This window comes from Stenella coeruleoalba, assembly GCF_951394435.1.
Source record: "Stenella coeruleoalba genome assembly, chromosome: 5".
Lineage (NCBI taxonomy): Eukaryota > Metazoa > Chordata > Mammalia > Artiodactyla > Delphinidae > Stenella > Stenella coeruleoalba.
Window position 1 is genome coordinate 40260505 of NC_137150.1, and position 27182 is coordinate 40287686.

The 27182-nt window shown below is 46.3% G+C and overlaps 1 protein-coding gene across 5 annotated transcripts in view; it reads left to right on the plus strand.

Moving 5' to 3' along the window:
• Positions 1 to 504: 504 nt before the first annotated feature.
• SCHIP1 (schwannomin interacting protein 1) overlaps positions 505 to 27182 on the plus strand; it is a 125142-nt gene continuing 98464 nt past the window's right edge. For 3 of the 5 annotated variants that reach the window (XM_079921288.1, XM_079921284.1, XM_079921283.1), the window contains exon 1: positions 1318 to 2022. In XM_079921288.1, coding sequence (XP_079777414.1) covers positions 1354 to 2022 — 669 coding nt within the window. In that variant the 5' untranslated portion in view covers positions 1318 to 1353. Of the gene's footprint in view, positions 1119 to 1317; positions 2023 to 27182 lie in introns of those variants that run through there. The other 2 variants (XM_079921285.1, XM_079921289.1) reach the window with 2 other exon arrangements.

Here is a 27182-nt window from a genome sequence, read left to right on the forward strand (position 1 = left end):
GGCGTGCAGCCGGGAGGGGAAAGAAAACGTGAGCTAACGCAACAGGTTCCACCCACAACCTGAACTTACAAGGGGAGACGGCCAGGCGACTGGAGCTGGGCGGTGGAGGGAGAGGAAGCGGCGAGGAGGAAGGTGGAAGGGAAATGATGGTGCATGACCACCAAGCACACGTCACTCGGACTCCCACATGGGCTTGTGTATGTGCGCATGTAGCGGGAGGGAGGTCCTGCAAGGGGTCACTTGGGGACTTCCGCGCGGGTTTGGGAGGCACCGGGCCTGCGCTTTGGGATGTGCGGGGGTTTAGGCGGGGTAATGAGCCCCGCAGAGAGGGCTTGAGGCTCTCCCAGGAAATATGAGTGTGTCTGGGGGTTAAAATTCACCACCCTCCCCAGGGCGCCGCCCCTACTAAGTGGTCCTGTCTGCGCCCCTAAAGCCCCGAGTCTCCTTCCCTCGGGCCTTTTCCCGGCCCCTCCAACGCGATCCCCGCCCGGCCTCCCACCCCAGCCTGCTTCCGAGAAAGCCGGGAGAGCGGACTGCGCCGCGCCCGGCAGCCTCTGGGCATGCTCGGTGGCGGGACCGGCTCCGTGCCGGCAGGGCGCGTCCTCCCTCCCCCAGGGCGGCGGCGGCGCCTGCAGCTACGGCCGCCGCGCCCCGGCCCCGCACACCTTTGGGGGCCGCGGGGGCCACCCTGCCCGGCGGGAGCCGAGAGCGGCCCCCACCCCGAGCCTTCTGGCGAGCCGAGAAGGGGCCGGCCGGGGAGGCGCGGAGGCGGGAGTGAGACCTCCGAGCTGCCTGCGGTTCCTTAGAAAGTAAAGCTCGGCTCGCCAGCGGAGCCGGGCTCCCGGCCGCCGGCGGGGGCGGGGCGGGGCCGGGTAGGGGGTGGTCTCGGCGCCCTGCGCTAGGTGCGAATTTAGTAGCCGCCCACCCTCTTCTCGGTCCCCGCCCCCAGGGAATTATAATTCTCTGGGAAAGTGTCTGGTTCTCGGAGAATCCCTGGGGCGGGGTGCGGGGGCGCGCCCGGCGCAAAATGGTTAAAACAAAGTCCATGCGCGCCCCGGGGTCCCTCTTATGGAAAGTCTACGTGCCGGTGGCTGGGCACCCCCTTTGCTGATTTGAGGGTTAGTTACCCGGAGGAAGTCTGCCTGTCGCAGGGGAGGGGATGGGATGAGGAAAGCCTCAGGCTGGTGCCGGCTCCCCCGCCGCAGGCCTCTTTGGGGGGCGCACCTCCAGCCAGGCGGGCGCGGGGCTCTGGGCCGGGGCGTTCGCGGCGGGCGACGGGCGGCGGCCGGAGCAGGCTCGGCCCGGCGGCTCACTCTTTCTGCCTCCTCCCCCCAGGATTACCGAGAGGATGGGATGGATCTAGGCAGTGACGCCGGCAGCAGCAGCAGCAGTAGCCGCGCCAGTTCGCAGTCCAACTCCACCAAAGTGACCCCTTGCTCCGAGTGCAAATCCTCGCCGTCGCCGGGGGGCAGCCTGGACTTGGTGTCTGCCCTGGAGGGCTATGAGGAGCCCTTCCCGGTCTACCAGAAGAAGGTGATTGATGAGTGGGCGCCGGAGGAGGACGCGGAGAAGGAAGACGAGGAGGAGCGCAGCGAGCGAGGGTACCGGGATGACCGCTGTCCTGCCCAGGAGCCGGGGGACGTGAGCGCCAGGACCCGCAGCGGCGGCGGCAGGGGCGCCACCACCGCCATGCCGCCCCCCGTGCCCAACGGCAACCTCCACCCGCACGACCCCCAGGACCTCAGGCACAATGGCAACGTGGTGGTGGCCAGCCGGCCGAGCGGCTCCCGGGGCCCCCGCCGGGCGGTCCAGAAGCCTCAGCCGGCTGGGGGCCGGCGCGGTGGCCGGGGCCCGGCGGCCGGGAGCCTCTGTCTTCAGCCCACGGACAGCGGGACGTGCGTCCCGGAGGAGCCCCCGGTGCCCCCTATGGACTGGGAGGCTCTGGAGAAGCATCTGGCTGGGCTGCAGTTCCGGGAGCAGGAGGTGCGGAACCAGGGCCAGGCGAGGACCAACTCCACCTCGGTAAGTTGCCCGGGGTGCGTGCCCACGCGCGCACACACGTACGCACCCCGCGCACAGCCCGCACGCGCCCTACCCGCGCTCCCGCCCAGCGGCGGCCCCATTCATCCTGCCCCGAGGGTGGGTGCCGGGCAGGAGAGCCTGACTTATGCTCCCCTGGGGTACCGTTGCTCAGTCTCTGAGCTGTCTGGGTTTGCAGGATGGGCGGAGAGGAGGGAGGGGGAGCCAGAGGGCAGCGGAAAGTCGGGTTAGTGGAACCAGAGACTCATTTTAATGGAATTACTTATGGAGACGAGGTTGTGAGTCACTTGCCTGAAAATAAATCCGGGGAGATTTTGGCACCGAAGTCGGTGGCCTGTGTGTGGGTGATATTTCAGGTCGTAATAGTTGTGGCTTTGTCAGCCGTGGTGGGTGTCCCTTCGTTGCCACTAATGTCTCGTCCATATACAGGCTGTCCCTGCGCACAAGCACGCATTCGCCTGCCCACACCTCCGGTGAGGCAGCAGGGATTGTTCCTCTTGGCGTTTGAGCGGATGCTCCTGAATTGTAAGGGGTTGACCGCCCTCCTCTGAGATTTTTTCCTTTCTGAAACCCGATCTATTGTTGACCTGAGGGAACGGGTGAATTGACCTGCTAGGATGAGGGAGTGGTTCTTTCCTCTGTGGGCTGACTCACCCCCTCTCCACTGAATCCCTCCTAGTTTTGATAAGCAGTTCCTTACCGGAGGCTTGTGCCTCAGTTCAGGAAACGGAGAGAGGGAAGGGTGCTGGAGTGGAAAAGAGAGAGAGAGGGAAGGAGGGATACATCTATAATAAGAAGCTCTGGCAGGTCCACACTTGTCTCAACATCTTTTTTGCCCCTGAGAGGAGAGCAGATAAATGACTTAAGAAAAGCATCATGAATGTAGCTCCCCTATTTATCACTGTTTTGAGATAAAGCAACAGTTGTAATTTGAAATCATTAATGAACGGATCCTAAATGGGGCTGAAGGGCATACAGTTTAAATGAGCTGCTTTCTGCGTGTGGCAGTGTGGGAGAATGCTTGCTTGCAGGTGTAATTTTTCGGCTCCAGGGCCCTGGGGCTACTGGAAATTGGGTGCATGCACTTCTGACTTAAAGGGTAAGGACAGTTAATTGGCACGGTTTCTATCAGAGAGAGCCCTTGCCTGACAGAGCCCACTGGTTAGTGTCCCTTGAGAAACTACCTATTAAATTAACACACTCATTTTAATACCAGCTGTTTACCACGGCCACTCGCAGACATGGAATCTTTCCATTACAGCCAGTACTCTGTCTTGTACCTTGCAATTCAAAACATGCTTTTCCCACCTAGTGCTGAGAAAAATACCTGATTAAGCTCCCTGGACTTAAACAGTGACTTGAAGATACATAAGATTCTTTTACTATGGCCTGACATTTTTACATTCCAGGAAAATGTAATGATTGGGTATACATGCAAAGTTAGGGTTTGATGATGACAATGAGTTGCGTTATTCAAAAAGTTCTTGAGCACCCATGTGTTCTGTGCTAAATTCAAGGTGTGATTCTCAGTGCTGCAGTTACACATCTGACCACGTGGGCCTGGAATTATGGTAAGCGAGGTAGGGATGCAGATTGACTCCCCGCCCCCCCCCCCCCCAGGAACTTACAAGTTAATGGCTAACCTAACAGACCAGCCTACCCCAAAACACACACACACATCTTCTTCCTTATTGTTGTAGAGACTGAATCTTTCCTTCTTGGGCCATCTTTGAAACCTGAGGGTGTCTTGTCTCCTCACCTAGCGAACAGTTTGCATTGTGGATTCCTCCCCTCTCCTTCCCTCGCCCTCCTGAAAATCTCCCCCCTGGGCATTTCCTCCACAAGTCACACCGAAATTTGGGTTCCATTGATTCGAAGTAAGTATATGTACAAAAAAAAACAGCAGAAGGAAGTAGCCTGTGAGGTTGTTTAGTATTGAAATTTTCCGTATTTTGGTTTGTATTGGAACAAAATTACTAGCTGCTGTTAGTTTAGAATAGTGTTTTTCAAACTGCAAGTTCCCCATGAAATCACCTTATCACTTTTTAAAAAATAAGATAGAATGCACTGCAGTGTGTTGCAGGTAGTCACAGTAAGATTGTTTTTTTTAGAAAGTTTTGTTTCAGTTTTATGTAGACATTGGGTTACAGTGTAAGATTTCTTTCCCACTGTGGGTCCCTGTCATAAAAGTTTGGAAAACACTGGTTAAAATCTTGTTTACTCCTGCCTGGAATAAGTGCAAGAATTTATAACCCTGAGGACAGAAGTTTGAGAGTAACAAAGGAGTTGGTGCAAAAGAAGAAGTCTGTCCTGAAGGAGTTGCTCAAATCGAGTGACATTTTTGCTCCTCCTTAAAAAGTTGTGTGTAAATACATTTAAGTGAAATTAATACATAGTACTGGGAGGAGGGGTATAAAATGAAAAAGGCAGATACAGCTCCTTCACCTGTGAAGAGACCCAAATAAGTTATTCCCACCACATGACTTTTTTTCTTTTTTGCGGTACACGGGCTTCTCACTGCTGTGGCCTCTCCTGTTGCGGAGCCTGTGCTCCGGACGCGTAGGCTCAGCGGCCATGGCTCACGGGCCCAGCCGCTCTGCGGCATGTGGGATCCTCCCGGACGGGGGCACGAACCCGCGTCCCCTGCATTGGCAGGTGGACTCCCAACCACTGCGCCACCAGGGAAGCCCACCACCACATGACTTTTGCTTGTGCTGTTACCTCTGCTTGGAATCCAGTGGCTGGTTCCTCCTCATCATCCCAGACTGTGCTCAACTCACCTCCTGAGAGAGGCTGTCCCTGGCCCCCCTCCCTAATACAGAGTAAGGCACTCCACCACCTACCAAGGCGCTCCTCGTGTATTTTCTTAGTGCTTCTCACTGCCTGACATTATCATGTTCAGTTCTCCTTCATTTTTGGTTCTCTAGAATCGAATTGGAGTGCAGGGGTCTTGCCTGCGTCGTTTAATTGCTGGAACCTAGTGCCTGCGATAGTGTCTGAGAAGTAGTAGGTTCTCAGATACTGAATAAATGAAGTGTTTATAAGACTCACACGGCCCAGACCTAAGCCAGCCCCCTTATTGTACAGTTGAGAAAACTGAGGCCTAGAGAGGTTAAGAGATTTGCCAAAGATCCCAGTAAGAAAACTACGAAAGGGCTTTTGTCCTTCCTTGTGATGCCACACTAGGTTTTCTCCTTTTGATGCTCAAAATTAGTCGAAACAAAAGGAAAGGAAAGAGCTTCCACCTTCCTGAAATAACTTAAAGGGTTTCCTAATGACAGGTCCTCTCTTGGATTTCCTTAATGTTAAGGACAGAAGTAAACGAGGAAATAAAACCCCATGACTTTACGAGTCTCTTCTCACAGACAGGGTTTGGTTTGGTTTGGTCTGAATGGAAACACATTGAGCTCTGCCCAGCAAAGCAGCGACAGCCTCCCCATCCCTGTCCAACGCCCCTGTCTTCCTCTTGGCTACAGTGATACACTGTAAACGAAAGCCTGAGATTGCAAGGATGTGTTGACGATCAGCTGTCTCTAGTCCAGGAAAGATTTAGAGGCACATTTAAAAACACACAACGTTTGGGTAGGACTTAAAACCTAGGGCTGACCTTTACCTTGGGAAGTTGTAAGCAACTCATCTCTCCCTTGGTGCCAGTGGAGGGGGGATGAGCTTGGAGGCTCCTGGGAACCACCTTTGGAGTCAGAGCAGGAGGTGCCTGGGGAGTCTTGAAGGAAGCTCTGGTGGCCTGACTTCCTGCTGTCTTCTCAGGGCTGCTCCATCACAAACCTGCCTCGCCTCACGCAGCCCACCCCCTCCTCAACGTCCCAAGCCCTCACCTTGCCATCAGAGCCCTGAGGGCAGCGAGGTCACTTTATTCCACTGCCTTATCCCCAGGAGCTCCCTTGTGCCTGAAGCACTCTTTGGGGGAGGAGTGGGGGCGGAGGGGGAGGGGAGAGGTTTCACCCAACAACCAGAACTACTCCTGGAAGTGCCCCCTCCAGTTGGCCAGACCCCTCCCCGCCCCCATCCTGTGTCCCTGTCTTTCTCATGGTCCTGCCCTGGGCCTGCAGGTGTGTGAACGCCCCCGGTAAACTCAAGGGCCACACACGACCCAGGAGTGAGATTTAGAACCAGGGTGCCAAGTCACGTGAGTCCTGCCCCCATCTGTTCGCGTTCATCCTCAATTCCCTTCTCCCTGCCTGCTCTGTGGGAACTGGCGTGGACAGTCCTGAGCGACAGTCCTGAGGGAAACCTGGAGCTTCTCTTCCCGTTTCCCTCTTCTGAGCACAGCCCCAAGCCTCTGTCTTTCTCCTGCTTCTCCAGGACCTTAGTGTGTCACAGTACCATTCTTCTGCCTCCCCATCACCAAGTGGAAGGGGGTTGCCCACTGCCTCAACCTCCTCCTCTTCCTAAGTGGAGTATAACTTCACCCTTTTTTCTCCATGGTCCTTCTGTGAGGTTTTCTTTCCCTCAGAGTCTGTGATCCTCCATGCTGAGCCTGTTCTGCTTCTGGAAACTCACCCCTTTTTTCTCCCTCCTACTTCTCCCTCCTTTTGATTCTTTAGTTTTTAAAAAAATAGCTCCATTGAGGTTGAATTGACATACAATTAACTGCACATTTAAAGTCAAGGTAATGCATCTATCTCTCACCCGCAAAAGTATCCTCTTGCTGCTTTGCAATCCTTCCCATTCTGTTCCTTGGCAACCACTGATCTTATTTCTATCACTATAAGTTAGCTTGCATTTACTAAAACTAATGTAAAAGGAATCATGTAATGTGTACTCAGTTTTGTCTGGCATCTTTCAGTCAGCATATAAGTATTTTGTGATTCATCTGTGATATCGTGTATGTCAATAGCTCATTCCTTTTTGCGGCTGCGTAGAGTTCCATTTTATGGATATACCCTACTCCCTGGTGAATGGACCTTTGGGTGGTTTCTAGTTTTTGTCTATGACAAATAAAAAGTGCTGTGAACATTCACGTACAAGTTTGTACGGACATATCCTTTCATTTCTCTTGGGAAAATACCAAAGAGTGGAATGGCTGGATCCTATGGGAGCTGTGTGTTTAACTGTTTGAGAAGTTGCCTGTTTTCCAAAGAATTTGCACCATTTGGTGTTGGTTTCCTCTCCCACCTGTTGGTGTATTCCATCTGTGTCCTTGGGGATTTGCAGGACATCTCTCTTCAGGTGACTGGGGTGACTGATCCCCTATCTCTTAAGAGAAAACAACAGCAAAGTACCAGGATCACATTTTATAGCCAACCAAAGTCATTACACCCATTGTTCAAAAAAAAGGAAAGGACTCTTTTTTAAATTAAAGAGGAGTTCTAGTTGTAGACCTGACACATTTTCATTGCAGTTTTATTATTTTTTACTGCCTGTGACAGATGCATTTTCCTCCATTAATGAGAAGATAAGAATAATTTTAATTAACATGTTAATTGGAAGCAAATTCTGATGAAGTTATTTCCAAAGTACTTGAAAGCAATTTGTCTTTTTATTTGTTTGTACTATTAACTAGTAGCAAACTTTAAATAACGCACATTTCTTCCGAGAATGGTACTAATTACAGGTTATTTTCAATGTATTATTCTGAAAGAATTACAGCCTAGTTATTCCTTCTCAGTCAATGACACTACTAAAGTAGCTTGAATGACTGGGTAGTTTGTTTCCTTAGTTACTCAGGCTATGTTTAAATTGCATGAATTCCCATTTTTACAGACTGAATTAAGAGGGCTTTATTATTCCTGAAAAATATAGTAAAGTTTATAAGTTGAATAAGTTATGTGATTCCTCAGCCTGGGATACCACAGTGAAAGCATTCTGAGTGGTTTGTAGTTACCACTTATCCCTCTTAGAGAGCACGACATGACAGTGTTAAAATCACTTTTTTTTACCATAACCGGAAATTACCGGGCTAGCTATATTCTTTGCTTCAACCTTTACCTTGAAATGTTTAGTGTCATCATTGTCTGCTTTTCTAATTTATGTTGATTTCTGTTTAAGAGCTGCAAAGGCTGCTCTGTGCATTAGCGTGTACTCAAGACTTTAAAGAAATATGGTTGGGTTTTCCAAAAACTTAGGTTGCAGGGAAGCCACAGGTTCTGAGGCTCTGTTTGTGTATTTCAGCTACCATGAGATAGTTCATCCTACTGCAGCAGAGCCTTTTGAAAATATTGTAGTTGGATTAAAGGAAATCTTTGCCCACCAACTGGTTTGCACATAGTGGTCCTTTAGAACGTTCTAAGGATCACTGTCGTGGCGCAGATCTGAAAAACAGATACAGATATTCTCATCACACATTCATTGAGCTGTTTGAACATCTCACCACTGACATCACGTCACCTTCCTCCATCCCTTTCTAGCTCAGAATGCACTTTCAACTTTAGAACCTTTGCCTGGCATTCCTTGTGACTTCACTCCCAGGAAGGCCCAGCACGAGCCCTTTGCTCTGTAGCTGGTCCACCAAACCACCCAGCAATGTCTTCCCCAAGGCGTGCTCTGATTCAGCTTCTTTGGGAAGCTGTACCTGATCATCTCGGCTCCTAGGCAACCTCTCTTCCGAACTTCTTACTCCACTTGTGTTCCACTTCCTCATTCTTAGGTTTTAAAAGGCTCATCCCTGACAAAACTCAAACCAGACCTGTCAATCTCTGGTTCCAGGCTCTTTCAGTGACATTGTTTGAATTCTCTTTTTTTTTTTGCGGTACGCGGGCCTCTCACTGTTGTGGCCTCTCCCGTTGCGGAGCACAGGCTCCGGACGCGCAGGCTCAACGGCCATGGCTCACGGGCCCAGCCGCTCCGCGGCATGTGGGATCTTCCTGAAGCGTGGCACGAACCCGTGTCCCCTGCATTGTCAGGCAGACTCTCAACCGCTGCGCCACCAGGGAAGCCCTGCATTCTCTTTTTGTGGGTATGTCTCTTATCTGCCCAACTATTTTAAATCCCTCCTCCCCTTCAAACACATACATGCACCGGCTCGGGCATTTCCTGAGGACTGGACATTTGATGAATGCTTGTTACCTGGTTAATGTATTTTGTACCACCTTTCTGTTTAGTTTTTAAATTTGCTCAAAGCCGGTATACTACGAACTTTATTAATGCTAATAATAGTAATTACAGATCCTTCCTTAAAAGTTTACCTGGACTCTGTGACATTACATTTGCATTTTAAAATAGAAATTTGTTTTTACTCCTGGACCTTTGCCTCTGAAAACATGAATGGTTTTGTTTTCTTACCTCTGAAACTCAGTCCTAAGTTGTTATTTTTTTTTAACAACAAGGACCTTTGCAAATGCTTTTCTTTAGCTGCTTTATGTCCCCTGAGCTGTTGGGACAGATGACACTTCATACTGTTGCTGCTTTATACTGTCAGTGACTGGGAGATTATTTTGCACACAGCTTTTGTAGAAATTCAAGTGCCAGTTATGAAACTGAGCATTTTTCATAGAAAAGTAATAGGATTTTAAAGACAGAAAGGATCTGAGAGGTCATCTCATCAAACCCTCGCCACTTTCAAAGGAGGAAGCAGGCTTATGAAGATTAAATGTCCTTGCCCACCTTCCTTAGCCCAGGCCTGACCCAGCCTCAAGTCACCTGACTCACAATTCCCACTTTTAATGAACTCAGCCCCCTTCAGCTACCTTCAGCAGCGAGGGTGAGGGCTGACCGTTGTGCATGTCACTTCCATTTACAATCCGTCCATTGACTGACTGTCAGGCTATGAGGCAGTGCCCAGGTTCAGAAAGACAGGACGAAGACGATTTCCACGTGGCTCACCGCACAAGTGGAAACATTTTGTTCTAACTAGACAGAGTTTTAAGTGAATCGTTTATTATAAGCCCAAAAAGGAGCAAAATAACAAAACCAAGAAGAGACTAGAAAGAAAGGCATTTGTGGAGTTCAGGAGAGGCCCATAAGTAGTCTCTATTAGGACACTGGCTTTGTTAGAATATGGATGAAAACTAGGAATAGAAAAATGGACGTCGGGGAAGGGAGATGTGTTTGGGTTTTTACGTTATGACGTTTCTGAGTTTCCCAGTTAAATCTGTAGAAGTGAATCATCACTCTTTCTTCTTGTCATGTCCAGGAGAGTTGTAATAATCCCTCTCCTTCACTTACCAAGTCTTATGAAATCCATGAGAGCACTCATTGTTTCAGATGTCCTTGGTGTGTTTGCTTTGTTTTTGTTTTGGTTTGGTTACTACTATTCACTTTTGTGAATGATTCCGTTATTTTCCTTATATATTTGTTAAATAATTATGTCAAGCATGTTCTATCACCAATTTTCATCACTTGTTTTTCTCTGTTTTCATTCAACCTTTACCTTGAAATGTTTAGTGTCATCATTGTCTGCTTTTCTAATTTATGTTGATTTCTGTTTAAGAGCTGCAAAGGCTGCTCTGTGCATTAGCGTGTACTCAAGACTTTTTTAACCTAATTTAACCTTTTTTAACCTAATTTTATTCTCTCCACCTGACCTGTTTTTCAATATTTGTGTTATGATAGGTTATTCCCATTTTTGCCTACTTTTGTGGCATTTTCTCTATAAAGTATCAATATATGCGATTCAAAGGTGACGGTTGAGAATTCCCTGGCCGTCCACTGGTTAGGACTCTGCGTTTTCACTGCCAGGGCCCGGGTTTGATCCCTGGTCAGGGAACTAAGATCCTGAGAACTGTATGGCAGAACCAAAAAAAAAAAAAAAAAAAGAGAGAAAAAAGGGTGATGGTTTAGGCTAGGAAACACCCAGGTGATAGGAATGAACTCGACCACTGCTTGTTCACTACGAGGTTGATGGTTTTTAAAGTACTTGTAAAATATTTTTTGGTTATGTTTTACTGACATGAGGTTATACTTAAAGCAAAGCTTACTGGAAGTGAAAAAGTTACTAGTTTTCTTCAGTCTAGCTTTGTATATCAGATTTCCTAATAATTGCCTCTTCTATCTGTACATTTTACTGATACCTCTGTATCTCCATCCAAATATTTTATATTTACTTGTAATTGAGTGACCTTTTTGGTGTATCCATGATCAGCACTATCATGTCACCTTTCTCTCTCTTTTTTTCCTTTCATTTCTCAAAGTCTCTCCTTAATATTGGTGGCTCATGGAAGTGGTTGTGAATCTTCCTTGGGATGTTAGCATAGTATACCAAAAAAGAAATTTCAATTTTTTTTTTTTTTTTTTTTTTTTGTGGTACGCGGGCCTCTCACTGCTGTGGCCTCTCCCGCCGCGGAGCACAGGCTCCGGACGCGCAGGCTCAGCGGCCATGGCTCACGGGCCCAGCCGCTCCGCGGCATGTGGGATCCTCCCAGACCGGGGCACGAACCCTTGTCCCATGCATCGGCAGGCAGACTCTCAACCACTGCGCCACCAGGGAAGCCCAGAAATTTCAATTTTTATGGATTACAAGGAGCACTGCATTAGTCAGCAGCTGATTTCTGCAGATTCATCGATTCAAGAGTTTTATTACCCATGTCCTAATAGAGATGATTGATTCTTCAAAACTGTTCCTTGTAGAAATAAATGTCTTAGTGATTCATGAATGTTCTGTTTTGTTTTGTTTTGTTTTTTTTAAATGTTACAAAAAGCTTCTATCGAGAAAGTGGTGGTGGCGTGGGGTTGGGGGCTTTTCCAGGTGATGCTCCGTTTGCCCAGGTGGATGGGGTTGTTTTCACGGTGCTTGAGGAAGAGCAGAGAACAAAGCAGCATCTCTACAGCCTCACAGTCGGGCCTCCAACAGGCAGATTTTCTACTGGCGCCTTCTGGACACACACCAGCCAGGCTGGTAGGTCGATGTCCCCGTGGCAGCGCATACCCATTGCTTCCTCCTCTTGGATCCCCCCACTGTGATCCACAGCCTGCCTCTGTTTCCCATCTCTCTCCTGTGTGGGTGACCTGTCTGTGCAGAGAACCAATACAAAGTCCGTAAGAAAGTGGCTTCTCTAGTACTGGGCACCTCTGGTGGCCAGAGCCCCTGGCCAGGCTCCCTCATGGACCTCTTAGTGATGGAGAGCTGAGGCACTCTCCGAGGCCAACTAGCTGTGGCCAGGGACCGTCTTGCTCACTAATAGGCTGTAGACATGCCCCAAACAAAACAACAGGTAAGTCTAGACAGCTCCTTGGTTCTGTAACTTGATTCTGTTTCCTTCTTGGTTTGCCATATATGGAAAGAACTTCGCTGTCTAAAAAAGTTTAAAGGGAATGAGGTAATTTCCTCGTAATTCCTGAGATCTCCAGCCGTGTTTTAAATTTAGATTTGAGGTTAGAGCAATAAAAACAGAAAAGTTGCTGTGTTATGAAATGCTAGGGCATTTTAAATGTCAAGTCCATCAGCATGATAGCTTGTACCCCCATTTTCTCCATCCAAAGAAAGAGTAATGTTAAACTTCTTTCTAAAATAAGAAGGGTCTGGACCTCTGGGAACCTGGCACAGTGTCTTCTTAGCAAAGAACGTAAAGCCTAATCTCCACTCCTATAAAAATAACATGTTTTCAAATAGTTTCAAAACCAACTTAGCCCTCTGTTTTTCTCCTCATGGCACCAGTGGCTAAAAATTATGCCACTTTCGAAAATTACAATTTTTTTCTTTGTGCAGTCTTACATAATTTTGGTCCATTTTGACCGGGTCTGACATTTTATTATAAGCACCAACATCTTAAGTGCTCTGTCCTTTTTTTTCCACTCTAAAATTGCTTCTGTGAGGAGTAAGACAAGACCACTGGGATTTTATTTTTGAATTCTTAAATTATGTAAATTATGTAATCAATGATCTCCTGTTAAGAGTTGTTATCCGGCCAACAGTGATCCCACCGTCTGACCCAAATAGCCCTTAAAGTAAGATCTTGTTCTAGAAGAACAACTTTAGGCAGCAGTAATTTTAATTTTTTCTGAATACTGGCTCTACTATGGTATGGTGATTTCAGTATTAGATGTATTTTTCTTTTGTTTCGTACGGGAACTTTCAACAAAGCAAACGTACAATGGTTGTGCTTAAACTAACATGTAAGACCTCTGCAGGAAGTCCAGTGCACTGGAAGCAAATTAAAATTCTCTTTTACTAGTAAACAATCACACTGAGAATGTGAATATTAGAGCTGGAAGGCACTGCATAGCAAGGGTGGCGAACTCAGATGCTTCCAGAGGCCACAGAGGAAACTAATGAGAGGAGTGGAGGACAGGTCCCAGGGCCAGAAGACAGCTGTTCTTTCATACTGCTGACTTGTTGCTGTGTCAGAGCCTCAGAGTTATGATATGTCAGGAGAAGCCCAAGACCCAGGTTTTTATGAGAAGTATCTTGAATACTAAATGCACCGCAAATAACTTTAAATAAATACAATTTTGTGGAGCTAAGAAACAGGTCTGTGGTTCAGAAGATGGCCTTGGGCTACCAGTTTTCCATCCCACACTTAACCCAACCCCTTCATTTTACAGGTAAGAAAACTGAGACCCAAAGATGTTAGATGACTTACCTGAAGTGGGGATGAGGTGGGGATGACTTGCTAAGAGGTTTGGTAAGAGTCTAGAAATGAGAGATCTCAGGGAGGAAAACTCCTGAAGGAGTGTCGGTCTTATTTACTGACACCAACGTAACATTTTTCCCCCTTTCAATGCTTAAAGTAATTTGAGACAATAACATCCAGAGGAAAAAAATAAGAGATGCCTTAGGTACACACCTTCCTCTATTTCACTTTATTTTTATATACAGTCCATGACTTAGAATTTAGTTTTCTCTTTCATCTTCAAAGCAGTTCAAAAATTGATTTGTTATTTGGATTTGGGGTATTTCGTTATTTATGAAGGACGAAAAGGGAAAGCCTCTTTAAGAACAGATTGTCTTACACATAAACATGCGTGTGCACACAGACACACACACACACATACATACAATGCAGGATATGTGGCCTCAGTTCTTTTATCTGCTGGAAACTCATCTGAGACCATTTAATTCCAAGGGGTGGTGGTAGGGGTGAGTTCTAATAAAATTTATTGTTATACAGAATCTAATGAAACTTTAATATTGATGAATTGTATTGTTTTTATTTAACTAAATATGTAGTATTTAGGAGGACTTATTGAAAGTATAGAGATTGGGAAGTTTTTTTCTTCTTCTTTAGAACTATTGGCTCTAAGTCCAAAGTCAACAGATTTCAAACAAATGAGACAATTTTGGGGTGTTAATTCACTTTCCTTTGGAAAAATGGGAAATGTTCACTTAGCTTTTTTAAAAAAAAACTTTTTATCTGGGAATAACAAGATTTACAGAGGTGTTACAAAGATAGTACAGAAAGTTTCTGAATATCCTTTACCAACCTCCCCTGATGTTAACATTGTATATAATATGTATATTATATATAATGTACACATATATAATTATTAAGAGAAATATACTTGTTTTCTGATATTTCTTCAAATATAATAAACAGTTTGAGTATATGTCAGTGTGTGTGTGGTATATATAACTGTGGTACACTTGTCAAAACTAAGAAATGAACGTTGGCACAGTATTATTACCTAAGCTGGAGGCTTTAATTGGATTTATAGTAGCTTTTAAAATTAAGAAGTTTGTATTAAAACTACCCAACAAAGGTAATAAATAACATACAGGCTGTGGCTTGAGGAGAGAGGGGAGAGTTGGATCCTTTGTATTGTCTCTCGGCTCCCACAAAGTCACCCCAAGCGAACTTGAAACCGGAACAGAGATTCTGCTAGTGTGTTTGCTTTGTAAATGCATTTTGAAGACTCCTACCTCCTCTTCCGATGAGGTTGGCTTCCCTCAGTCTCTCCGCTGCAGGAGGAAGCATGTGTTGTGAAGAATCAGGAGAGGCAGGTGAAGAGAGAAACTCTACAGGCCTGTGGAGGGCAGGCTCCTCCAAGCAGCAAGGCAGGAGTCAGGGGACTGTGTTGTGAGCCATCGTCTGCTTTCACGGGCTGCGGCCAGCCACAAATTGTCACTGTCCTTTGGAAGGGTATTTGGCTCGCCAACATCTGAATCGTTTGTTTATTTGTTTTTTAATGATTTTTTAACATCTCTTTTGGAGTATCATTGCTTTACAATGGTGTGTTCGTTTCTGCTTTATAACAAAGTGAATCAGTTATACGTATACATATATCCCCATATCCCCTCCCTCTTGCGTCTCCCTCCCACCCTCCCTATCCCACCCCTCTAGGTGGTCACAAAGCACCGAGCTGATCTCCCTGTGCTTTGCGGCTGCTTCCCACGAGCTATCTATTTTACATTTGGGAGTGAGTATATGTCCATGCCACTCTCTCACTTCGTCCCAGCTTACCCTCCCCCCTCCCCGTGTCCTCAAGTCCATTCTCTACATCTGCGTCTTTATTCCTGCCCTGCCCCTAGTTTCTTCAGAACCATCAGAAAGAGAAAAATAAATACCATATGTTTATTTGTTTTTTAATGAGGAAGAAGTATTTTGGCCTGGGAGTCTCCTTCTTTAAAGTTGAGGGTCTGGTGGAATTGCGAAGGCTCTGTGAGCCTGTGGCGTGAAAATTCCCGCAGAAGGGAGTAAGTCACAGTTGACTAGAAAGAGGTGTAAGTGGCCTGGGGGACAAAGCCCACTCAGGCTGTGAAATGAGGGCTAAGTCATGAGGAACACATTTGGGAGACTTTACAGCCTAGAAATGGTGAGGAAAGAGGTTTGAGACTCGTGAAAATGGAAAAGGAAAGGAACTTGGCATGAATGTTCAGTATTTGCTGACTGATTGAATAATCCGAATTTTCAAAACTAAACTGGCTGTGGGCTCCAGGCATAGTTTTATCAGCAATAGGAGGATGTCCCTGTGACTCAGTGACTTCTCATAAGGAACGTTCCGGTTACTCATTCCCTGCCTTTGGGTGGCCTGGTTTGGCTGGCGGGATCAGTGATTTCCTCTTAGGACTTCTTCAAATTTCCCAGAATTCTTTTGCTAATTACATGTTCAATGTATTGTGGATTATGATACTACTAAGTAAACGTTTCTTTCAGTAAAACCCATATAATCAGGTTGAAAACTGTGTGTTCTCCAGACCAAAATGTTTTTTTTCTTCTTTTTGTATTGAAGCGTAGTTGATTGACAATGCTGTGCCCATCTCTGCTGTGCAGCAAAGTGACTCAGTTATACACATATAGACATTCTTTTTTTCATATTCTTTTCCATTATGGTTTCTCACAGGATATTGCAGACCAAATGTTTTGACTAGCTGCTTCAATTTATATACTTCTTTGAAATTCACTAGAGGCTATGCTCGAGGATGGGACGTATGCACATCACTGACATCTATATTCTTAGGTTCTTCCTCCTGCGGTGGATGTGCATGGGGTTTCTGCCCAGCATGGGTTTACCTTTCCTAACAGCACCCAGGTTCTTTCTAGGGAATTACCTCTTTTCTGCTGTGTGCGATTTTGGTGGGAGGGCAATTGCAAGTGGCTGACTCCTGTTCCGGCAACCTTAGCCTAGGTTCTCCCTCCCCTGATTCTCCCACAGGTGGAAGAGCTCCCCTGGGACTTTGGGTCTAGAGTGTTCCCTGCGAGGCCCTCAGTAGCAATGGGAGGCCTCATCGCAGTGGTGACTAATGCTGAACCCTTCCCATGAGGGGACCACGACCGTGGCTTCTGCTTCCCAACCTTCCCTGCCTCCCCTGGTTTCTCAGTGCCCACCTCCTGTTGATTCTCTGAGCTTAAATCAGCCAGGGTTGGTTTTATTGCTTTCAAATCAGGAACCCTAACTAACAGCAGGCAGTCTCTCGACTTATGGCTCAGACTCAAACATGACAGTTGTGGGCCCAATAGCACTAAGTAGAGGCCTTTAAGATTTTTCGAGTCTTTCACAGAATCATTGAATATCAGAGGTGGAATGGGGACTTCCCCGGTGGCGCAGTGGTTAAGAATCCGCCTGGCAATGCAGGGGACACGGGTTTGATCCCTGGTCCTGGAAGATCCCACCTGGCGCGGAGCAACTAAGCCCGTGAGTCACAACTACTGAGCCTGCGCTCTAGAGCCCGTGCTCCGCAACAAGAGAAGCCACCGCAATGAGAAGCCCGCACACCGCAACAAAGAGTAGCCCCTGCTCGCCACAACTAGAGAAAGCCCACACGCAGCAACGGAGACCCAACGCAGCCATAAATAAATAAATTTATTAAAAAAAAAAAAGGTGGAATGGACCTTAGAGCTAGAAGGGTAACTCATGCTGGGTGCAGTCCCCTTCTTTTTTATAGGTGAGGAAATAACCACACAAAGTGAAAGTGACTTTCAAGGTGTCATAAACAGAACATGCCGCGTTGACATCCTATGCTGAGATCTCATCTGCCCAGGGCATCTTGACCTCACACCCTCCTCTACTTCCCTGACCCTGTGAGCCATGGTACCCATTTATGGGGTGACTGGCCAGAAGTCAAGACAGCTATCTGTGGCCTTGGAGACGATCAGTGGCCTTGGAAAGGAGCAAAGGTAACTGGACCACATAGGACTTCAACCTATGGCTGGTGGTGTTATAACCAATACTCAAACACTGAGCTGAAAGGTGCCCTCTGATGCCAGTCCAGACGTGTCCTCTTGATGCAGCTCAGACTTTGTATGAGGAAGTGATTATCAGCAGGCTCTGGAATCAGGTAGACCTGGCCCCAAATAGCAGGAGTAGCATCCTTACGATTAGGGGCATAAAAACAACCAATATTATGGTATAAATCTCATGGATTTTTAATGTGGATTAAAGATTGTCTTCTAGACATCCCTTATTTTATAGAAATTGTGCTTTTATGTTGTAAATGTAGCAAGTCTCCGAGCTTCGAGAGGGTAAATTTTCTGAATTCATTTTGGAGCAAAAGCTATATTTTTAAAATTGCTTATGTGAAACTTTTCAGCAAAGTGAAAAGTCTGCAATATGATGTCTGCATGATGTCTGCCAAGACTTTCCTTAATATATGTCATTATTTTTTCTTCTTAGCTTTATTCAGTCAGTGACTATATATTTGCATATCTGCTATGTGTTAGGTATGGCGGATAAGGATGAGCAGAAGCTCGCGTGCGGCTGTCATGTCGTGCGGCTCCTTGCCCTCGTGGAGCTTGCAGTCAAGCAGGGGAGACTCACATGAATCATATAAGGACACAGATGTGGCAGGTGCTGCCGAAGAAGGCCATGATGCTGTGAGAACTGCAGAGACATGCCCTAAACCTGTTTTAATGAGAGAAACAAGCTGCTGCGTATTGAGCGCCTACTGGGCACACACCGATCCGGCGGCGTTTCATTTATTTGCCTAATGCACGATGGGGCAAGTTGAATGCTGTTACCCCCATTGTACAGACAAAAAAACTGAAGTGTGTGGTGGGATCACAGAGCTAGTGCAGGTCCCTCTGGCTCCAAGGGCCATGTGCTTTCTACTTCTACTAGAAACCACTACACCAACTATTTGGAATTTAGCCCCTCTGACTTTTCATCACACAATAACTGCTTCTTTTGGCTGGTGGCTGTGGCCACATCTGAATATCTGTGATCTCTTGATATGTAATATCCACTTACACCCACGTGCTTCTATCTGAGAATTTTTCATAAACAGAAACATTAATTAATAATTAGAAATTCATTTGACCATAAAGGCGTGGCTTTCTGTTTGTGTTCTCTGTTCTGGAGGTCCCCATCACCACCCCTGTGCTTACTTTTAATCATCAAATCTATCCAGTTGTTCAGGCTCAGTCAAAAACTCACCCTGCGTATTGGCTTGAAGGGTACATAATGACCCTCTGGTTGGGTGGAGGCACGTGGAGATAAAACTGTGCATTCTCACTCCCTTGACGCCCAGTCCGGAGCTGGCTGCACCTCGTAAACTGTTGTGTGCATAGAATGGGACAATGGGTCCCTGAGGTTCCAGGCAGCCCTGAATGGCTGGAGCATGCCTCGGGAGCCCTTACCATCCGGTGGGCAATGCACTCGGAGAGCTTTCCCCCGAAAAGTCCTGGGACCACATTCAGCAATGGCTTCATCTGTGCCAGTAGGTCTAACAAAAGAGACGGTCACCTGAGGGACCAGGAAGAGGGACAGGTTTGGGTAGGGTGAAGCAGAGGGCCTCAAGCTGCAGCTGAACCCACTGCCTTCTGTGATTTTTATTTTTATTTTGCCCATTCATGTACTTACTTAATAGTCATTCACTCAGTAGCTGCACTGTGCTAGACACTATGGAGACAAGATAGCTGTGATCTTGCCCAAAGGGCCTAGTTATTCTGGTGAGGGAGGTGGACATTAAACAGCTTCCTCGGTTATTTATTGAATGCCCGAGGTAAGTGCTGTGAAGGAGAGTTCTAGGAGGCAGAGGCAGCAGGGGGAGGACAGCGGCATGGAGATCTGGAGAGGAGGGGGCCCAGCGTGAGATGGGATGGCAAGAGTTTCCTGGGGCGGAAGGGCTGTGGGGCAGGAGGGAGTTTGGAAAAGTTTGTGGAAATCAGCCAGGTCATCCCTGACCAAAATCACTCTTTCTCAGCACACACATCCCAGGCATTTGAGTCTGTACTTCACTTTTGGAACTTTCTACCACCACTCTTAAGCCATCTTTTTCGCAATAAAACCACCTTGCAATTTTCCTATAGTAAATTTTAAAAATGTCTATGCTGCAAGGAGTTTAATAATAGAGGCAATGCTTGAAATGCCATTTCCTTGTACCCAGAGAATTGGGGTACAGTGGGGGAATAGAGCCTTTTAGGAAAATAAGAGGGAAGAAGCTATTTGAATTCAGAAGTGAATTCATGTTAAACGTCTCAGGCTCCAGGAAGTTCTTGAGTGTTTTGGTTTAAAGGAGTTGGCGTATTCGTGGGGTTTTCTGCTCAGGTCTCCTGGATGCTGTGGGCTGGGAATATGTTAGAAACAGAAGGCCCAGCCTTTTTCCTAATGAGCTAGTCGTGCTTTAGACACACTAACCTAGGATGGGGCAGAGATGTCGAAATGCCAGATGCTGACAGGATTGGGGACAGAACGTCAGGCATTCTGATGCCGGCCATGTGAGCATTCCGTCCCGGGACTTCCTTTCAGAAACACCCACAATGCTCTGTGGGCAGGTCCAGGGAGGTTAGAGAAACCCCTCACCTCCCGCATCCATCCAATTCGAGATGATTGGATCTGAAGTCTTGGTTAGGAGCTAAAGGGTAATTTCTGGGTCAGAGCAGGACCAGTGAATTGTATGAGCTGAGGTAAAGCTTAATCCTGTCTTCTACCCACCCACGATGAAAAGCTGTTGAACGTCAAAGAGGGTTTGCAACTTTGAAGTGAAGACGTTTCCTGCCACATAGCATCGAGTTGAACAAGTCCACACCTGTTGGTCTGGTCGTTGGTTAGTAGAAGGAATGAAAGAGAAGACCTGCGTGCCTTTGAGCTAAGGCATTTTAAATACTTATTACTCTGATTCACTTTCTACCATTCACCTTCACTGCAGTTTTCCTTTCATCTTGACATTATAAGTAATGCATCGGCCTTCCCTATGGAACAGTGCAGATCTCATTTAAATGGTAAAAACGTCTCCAGCTCAGGCCCATTTGCTACACCAGAAACGGGAAATATTTTTCTCAGGTTGGAGCCTAAGGATTCCCTGTAACGTGGGTACCTCCCGTTGGTTTCCATGACTATATTCCTTTAACCAATGGTTTCTGTTCTTTCAGTTATCCTATAGACTAAATGGAAAAATAAACGGCTTCATAGCCTTGTGCTGGGTCTGAGAAAATGGTTTATACATCTCTATCAAAAACAAAACTGCAAAATACTAAGTAAAAGTCAAAAAACCAATCGGAATTTTCTCCTTAGTATGGCTCCTTGGCTTTATAACCTAGAGACTGAACTAGGGCCTAGAGGTTATGAACTAGACAAGTATTGCATGTTTTGGTGTTTTTTTTTCCCAACACCCTTACCCGTTAAAAAAGAAGAAAGGCTTTAGGGTGAACTCTAAGGTCTGTATTACTTTTTTAAAAAATCACAACTCTGTATCATTCGGGACATCTACCTACCAAAGGCAATACACTTAAAATGCCATATCAGAGCGGCTGTGCAACTTCTCAATTTGATAGCTTTTCTGAAAAGCGTAACCGTGCATCCGTAACTGTAATGAGAACTTTTTCATATTAAAGGCATGTTATTTGGAGATGGAATGTTTCCTTCTCCCTACATAACTGCACAGTGATTAAATATTGACTAAGAGCCAGGAGCTGACAGCCCTCGGCCTCACACTGGTAGATGCTGATGTGTGAGGCTGAATGTAAATACGGAGCCATCCCCAGCAGGGCCACAGTCTTCTGTTGGGAAGTGGGGAGCAGCAAGTGGTGAGTTATGCACGCCATGCGGTGTCAGAATTCGAGCGCTCAATAGAAAGATGCAATTTGAAACAAGTAGTTCCTTAAAAAGCAACCCAACTCTGTCAAAAGAAAAAGACATTTTCCTAATCAATCTGAAAAATAAAGAGGATGCTGGTCAGAAATTTTAACAGAACATCCAGGGTATCCACTGAACACTGCTGTTTGCAGAAACAAAAGAGCTGTCGGTCACTGGAACGGCTTATTCTTTCACAGACAGTGATTACTTGGTTTCTATGAAACAGACTGGTTGAAATCATCAGATTTATTTCTGTGATACTCACTTGATTAGGAAATTTCAATACATCGTCTGTAGTTTTCTTGTGTGTATGTTTTCTTATTTATTGTTGTTTTAAGCAGTCTGACCATTTAACACACACAATTAGCTGTTTCTCTCCTATGGGGGGAGGGGAGGGGAAATGCAATGTTCTGCTGGGTTTCTGAAAGAAAATAGTTTTCGTTCCATCCTTCTATTAATAAGGTTCATTGTATATCTAATTATTTTTAGTCTAAGACTTTTAAACGCTGCAGCGGATACCTGGAATTTGTTTCAAAATAGCTCCTGTCCAGGCTGAAGGTAGAATATGAGCTTCAGCCTAACCTCCAACCCGTTTTGTTTGTTTTGGGTTGGGTTTGGGTTGTCTTTTAAGCACTAGAAGTTGCTGAGGCACCTTCCTCTAGTTTTGCAATCCCCGTTCATCCCTCACACATTCACACCCACTTGGCCGAGGCCTGTACGTTCCGACTCCGGAAGCTGAATGACAGTGCCTGCCAGGGCCGTGCCCCAGAGTCTGCCCCTAGCTGAGTACTGAGTGTGCGGAATGGATTCATGGCGAAATGATGAATCCCCTCCCTTCCTCAAATTCTGTTTTTAAGGTGAGTGGAGAGCAAATCCAACAGACTAATTCTGAGTGTTTTTCCCCTCCGAAAAAACATCTTTGTGGTTGAACTGGGCTTTTCAGAGATCCAACCCAAGGATTGACTACTGTGTTGGAGAGGTCAGCTGTCAGCCTTGAGTCCTCCTTTCTGCCGGCCTCTGCCCCTCCACTGCACTGGGACCAGCTCCCCTCAGCCCTGCCTGAGCCGGTCAGCCAGCACAGAAGATCGGCTCTGGTTTCCATGAAACTTGACATGGGCTTCAGTAGGTGGAATGGAGAAGGTTAGCCGAGGAATGTTTACTTTTTCCGATTTCGTGTGGCAGATAGAATGACCATCCCTGAGGTTTCAAAATAGCTGAATGAAGATGACTTGAGCCATGCTCCGAGCAGTCCCCTCCACCTGGAGACCAAGCCCTGCCTTTGTTCTTCTTCGTTAGCTGCCCCACTGAGCGGCTAACACGGAAGGGAAGGGGAGCGTCCTTGCCCCTGAGTTCTGTTTCTGTCACCCGGGAAAGCACATGATTTTAGATATTTTTACCGTATTGGGGCAGACATTAAAATAGACAATGTTTGAGACAGAGTTTTCAATTTCACTCTTTCCAGAAAAGCGATGTACTGATAACAGAAGTGACGAGATGCAGTCACCATGCTCATGACACTTAAACCAGTGGGTCCTGTGGATAGCACAGAATCTTAAGAATGGCCTGCTGAGTGCTGAGCGTGCTTTCACTTGTAAGAAATTAAATTCAGAAACGCTAAACACAATTCCTTGATGTGACTTCCTGTTGGTTCATCTATATACTCTAGAAGATTCCTGAGGAGAGCTTTATTGCTCACAGGAATTCAGTGCAAGTGTCCTCCAACAGTGTTGACTGTTTTCCAAGAGCCCCCTCTCAGGGCCAAATTATCCACTTCCCTTTCTCAGTGAGTTTACTGCAGATCATACATTTATCAAAAATATAGAGAGAGCCTATTGTATTCTGGGCACTGAGCATACAGTACCGGAAGAAACTAGTAGAATCCTCCTCCTTACGTAGACATATACATTAAACCTATGAACCCACCTGTGTTAGTGAGGGTTCTCCAGAGAATCAAAACCAATAGGATGTGTTTGTGTTTGCCTGTCTGTCTATCTATCTATCGAGAGAGATTTATTTTAAGGAAATAACTCTTGTCCAGGATGGCAAGTCTGAAATCTACAGGGCAGGCCACCAGGAGTTGACGCTTCAACTTTAAGTCCAAAGGCAGTCTGGAGACAGAGTTCCTTCCAAGTCAGGGGACCTCAGTTTTTTGTTTTCCAGGGTTTTTTTGTTTCGTTTTGGTTTTTTTGCGGTACGCGGGCCTCTCACTGCTGTGGCCTCTCCCGTCGCGGAGCACAGGCTCCGGACGCGCAGGCTCAGCAGCCATGGCTCACGGGCCCAGCCGCTCCGTGGCATGTGGGATCCTCCCGGACCGGGGCACGAACCCGTGTCCCCTGCACCGGCAGGCGGACTCTCAACCACTGCACCACCAGGGAAGCCCAGGACCTCCGTTTTTTTTCTCTTAAGGCCTTCAGCTGAATAGATGAGACTGACCCACACTGTGGAGGGTAATCTGCTTTACATAAAGCCTATGTAAAATCTTAGTCACATCTAAAACAAATATCTTCACAGCAACATCTAGACTGGCATTTGACCAAGCAACTGGGCATCATGGCCTTGCCAAGTTGACACATAAAATTAACCGTCAATCCCCTACCACCCCCCCCAAATAACTATGTCATTTCAATTTAATGGCTCTCAAACTTAAGCAGGTATCAGAAACCCCTGGAGTGCTTGTTAAAACAGAATGCTGGCTCCTGTTCCCTTGACTCGGGAGGCCTGGGATTGGGCCCGAGAATTTGCAGTTCTAACAAGTCCCAGGTGATGCTGATGCTGCCGGTGCAGGGACCACACCTTGAGAACCCCTGGTCTGTGTAATCCAGGAGCTGTCCCTTAGCCTCACGGCTCAGAAACTGATTTTGTGATCGTAAGAAAGGTGGTTTTATTTCTCAGGGATGGACGCAGACAAACCAAGATTACAAAGCTGCTGTGTAAAACATCAATGCCAATTTATAGATTTATATTAAGAACTAAAACTACCACAGTGAGCAGAATAATCGTATCAGCTTGGGAGGGATCGTCTCCCCTAGGGCCGCTCAATGGAACGCTGAGCAACGAGCAGAAGCAGCTGGAGCATCAGAGCCAGGGAATGGGGATGATTGACCGTCTTCTGCAACTACCACACCACAAGGTCGGTCCTGTTCTCAGGGGCCCCTGGCCAAGGCCCTCTCTCCTTGGACTTCGTACATGGATTAAGACAGGGCTGTTGTTTGGGGAGTGGATGCTCTAAGTGGACAACTTGTTTGTACTGGTCTGAAAGAATGCTTCTCTCTGCACTGCAAACTCTACTCAGCAGTGGGGCTCAAAGTCCACAGAGATTGGAAATACTTTCAGTGAATCATTAAAAATTTAGTTTTTATAGTAACTTTTCATTAGGTGTAACACATACCGTTTTTATGAAAGCGGAGATTGGGCAGCATTAGAATTTGTCAGTGTGTGCCCTTTATATGCTGGGTATCCTTTCTTGGTTGTAGTTTGAGTGAATTTATAATCTCCCCTTGAAAGGCTGTTTTCATCTTTCTTTGCACATTAAGGGGATTTGGCTTTGAAAAAAAGTTATACGTTTCATATTTTCAAAATTTTCCATGTCCGTTTAGAAGCCATTTTTCTCTGACTTTTGGCTTTCTGCCTCCATTGTGCTATTTTTAGATTTTTACATTAAGAATGGGATTCTTAATACAGACCTTTGAACCAAATTGTGTTGCAAAAAAGTTATATTATTTGTTTCAGTGTTCTTTTTTTAAGAATCCTGCAGTTGCCTTCCTCAGTGTGAAAAGTTTGGCCTTTTGAGTAAAGATAGACCCTTAAAACTGGTTCTGAGAAATCTGTGGGCTGTCTCCGTCACCCCTCCCAGCCGGCCTGCCTTGAATTTCTTGTGAAAGACAATTGAATAAATAGCCTTCGGACAGAGGGATAGGTGGCCATGGAGCTGCCCCTGGGTTACTGTACCCGGACCTCAGTACCGATAAGAAGTAGATCTAGGGCTTCCCTGGTGGCGCAGTGGTTGAGAGGCCGCCTGCCGATGCAGGGGACACGGGTTCGTGCCCCGGTCCGGGAAGATCCCACATGCCGCGGAGCGGCTGGGCCCGTGAGCCATGGCCACTGAGCCTGCACGTACAGAGTCTGTGCTCCGCAGTGGGAGAGGCCACAACAGTGAGAGGCCCACGTACCGCAAAAAAAAAAAAAAAAAAAGAAAAAAAGAAGTAGATCTACAGCAGTTGCAGTGACACAGCAAAGCCAGGTGCATTCTCACGCTTAACCTTCCAGTCTCATTGTCCTACCAGCCCAGGGTCCAGTCAGCAAACAGAAGCCATTCTAGGAATTTCAGGGAGCTGATTTAATATAGGGAACTTGTTACACGAGTGAAGGGAGGCTGAACGAGCAAAAAAGTGGACACGGAGTTAACCTAGAGACGTGTAACTGCAAGAAGCAGCCACCACCCCTAGAACTGAGGCAACAAATGGGAAGAGATGATATGACCAGAATCTTCCTGGGAGGTGCCTCATGTGCTTAGGGCACAGCCCCTGGAGGACATGGCAAAGCTTGGGGAGCATCCTGGGGGTTGGCCATCTGGCAGCCACAGTCAGGTCACAGAAGGGTCACCCCAGGGCTGGCACTCTCTGCAGCTGCTGAAGGAATGGACCTCACAGAGCACATGCCTCTCCCCTCCACCGGCCAGTCTCCCACTGGTGCTTCCCATGGACAGGATCTAGCGAGGAGCCAGGTGGCAAAGGAGCCTGAGTGCGGTTTGCAGAGTCCCAGCCTTGGCATCGTAGAGCAGAGACTTCCTTGGCTTTCTTCATTTTCCTTCCTTCCTATGTTGGTTTTTGCTCTCAGTTTTATTCACTTATTTCTATAAAAAACTTAGTATCTCAAGTGAGGGTAATGTCAGTGATAAAGGGATCTCTAAGAACAAAAGAAGAGATCTATTAATCCATTCAGGTAATCCTACAGATGCTTCCCCGGTCGTTATTAGGAAATACTGCTATGTTAATGAGGGAAAGAAAAATTTCAGCTTATTTTTAACATTACATTTAAGTTTCCCAGAGACTTGAATGACTGTGTAATATTATCATTTCACTTTTGAGATTTTAAGTCTTGTTTTTATTTGGGGATAAAAGTACGTCCTCATAATAACCATTCTTATATGCATGCCTATCTTGCATCTAGAAAAATGGATTCATTTTTCTCCTAAAGATTAGACTTTCATGGGCATCACTTTTTGCTACAATTCCTTCGTTTGTTCATATCAGAGATGATGGAGTTGGCAATGATAATGCCCTCCTTGTACTGGATTCAGCTCAGTTCAAGGAGCCTTTTGAAGGGCTTGTCCAATGCCCGGCTGTGCCCCGAAGGCAAGGGGGAGAGCATGGCTTTGGGCTTAGGACAGACTTGGCTTTGAGTTCCAGCTCAACCACTGAAGTTTCTTACCCTGTCAAGCTCAGTTTCCTCATCTATGATATGAGGATAAACACTAGTGTTGCAGGGCTGTTAAAGGATTATATATGACAAAGCACTTGACATCATGTCTGGGACATAGTAAGTGTTCTATAAATGGTAACATGTTTTTATAGTTATTATTATTATTGGCAATAATTCATAGTTTGGGTAGGCTTTGTAGACATTATTAAATTTCATAGTAAATTTTTCATTGCTTAGATATTTGTGTTTCATCTGTACAGTTAATCAGCATTTTAGCTGTTATTGGCCTAGAAGGGAATTTTTCTTTTAAAATTTTAAAACCTTTAAACTCATAAGTTTGTTTAGGATTTATACAACTCACTTTCCTACCTCCAGAA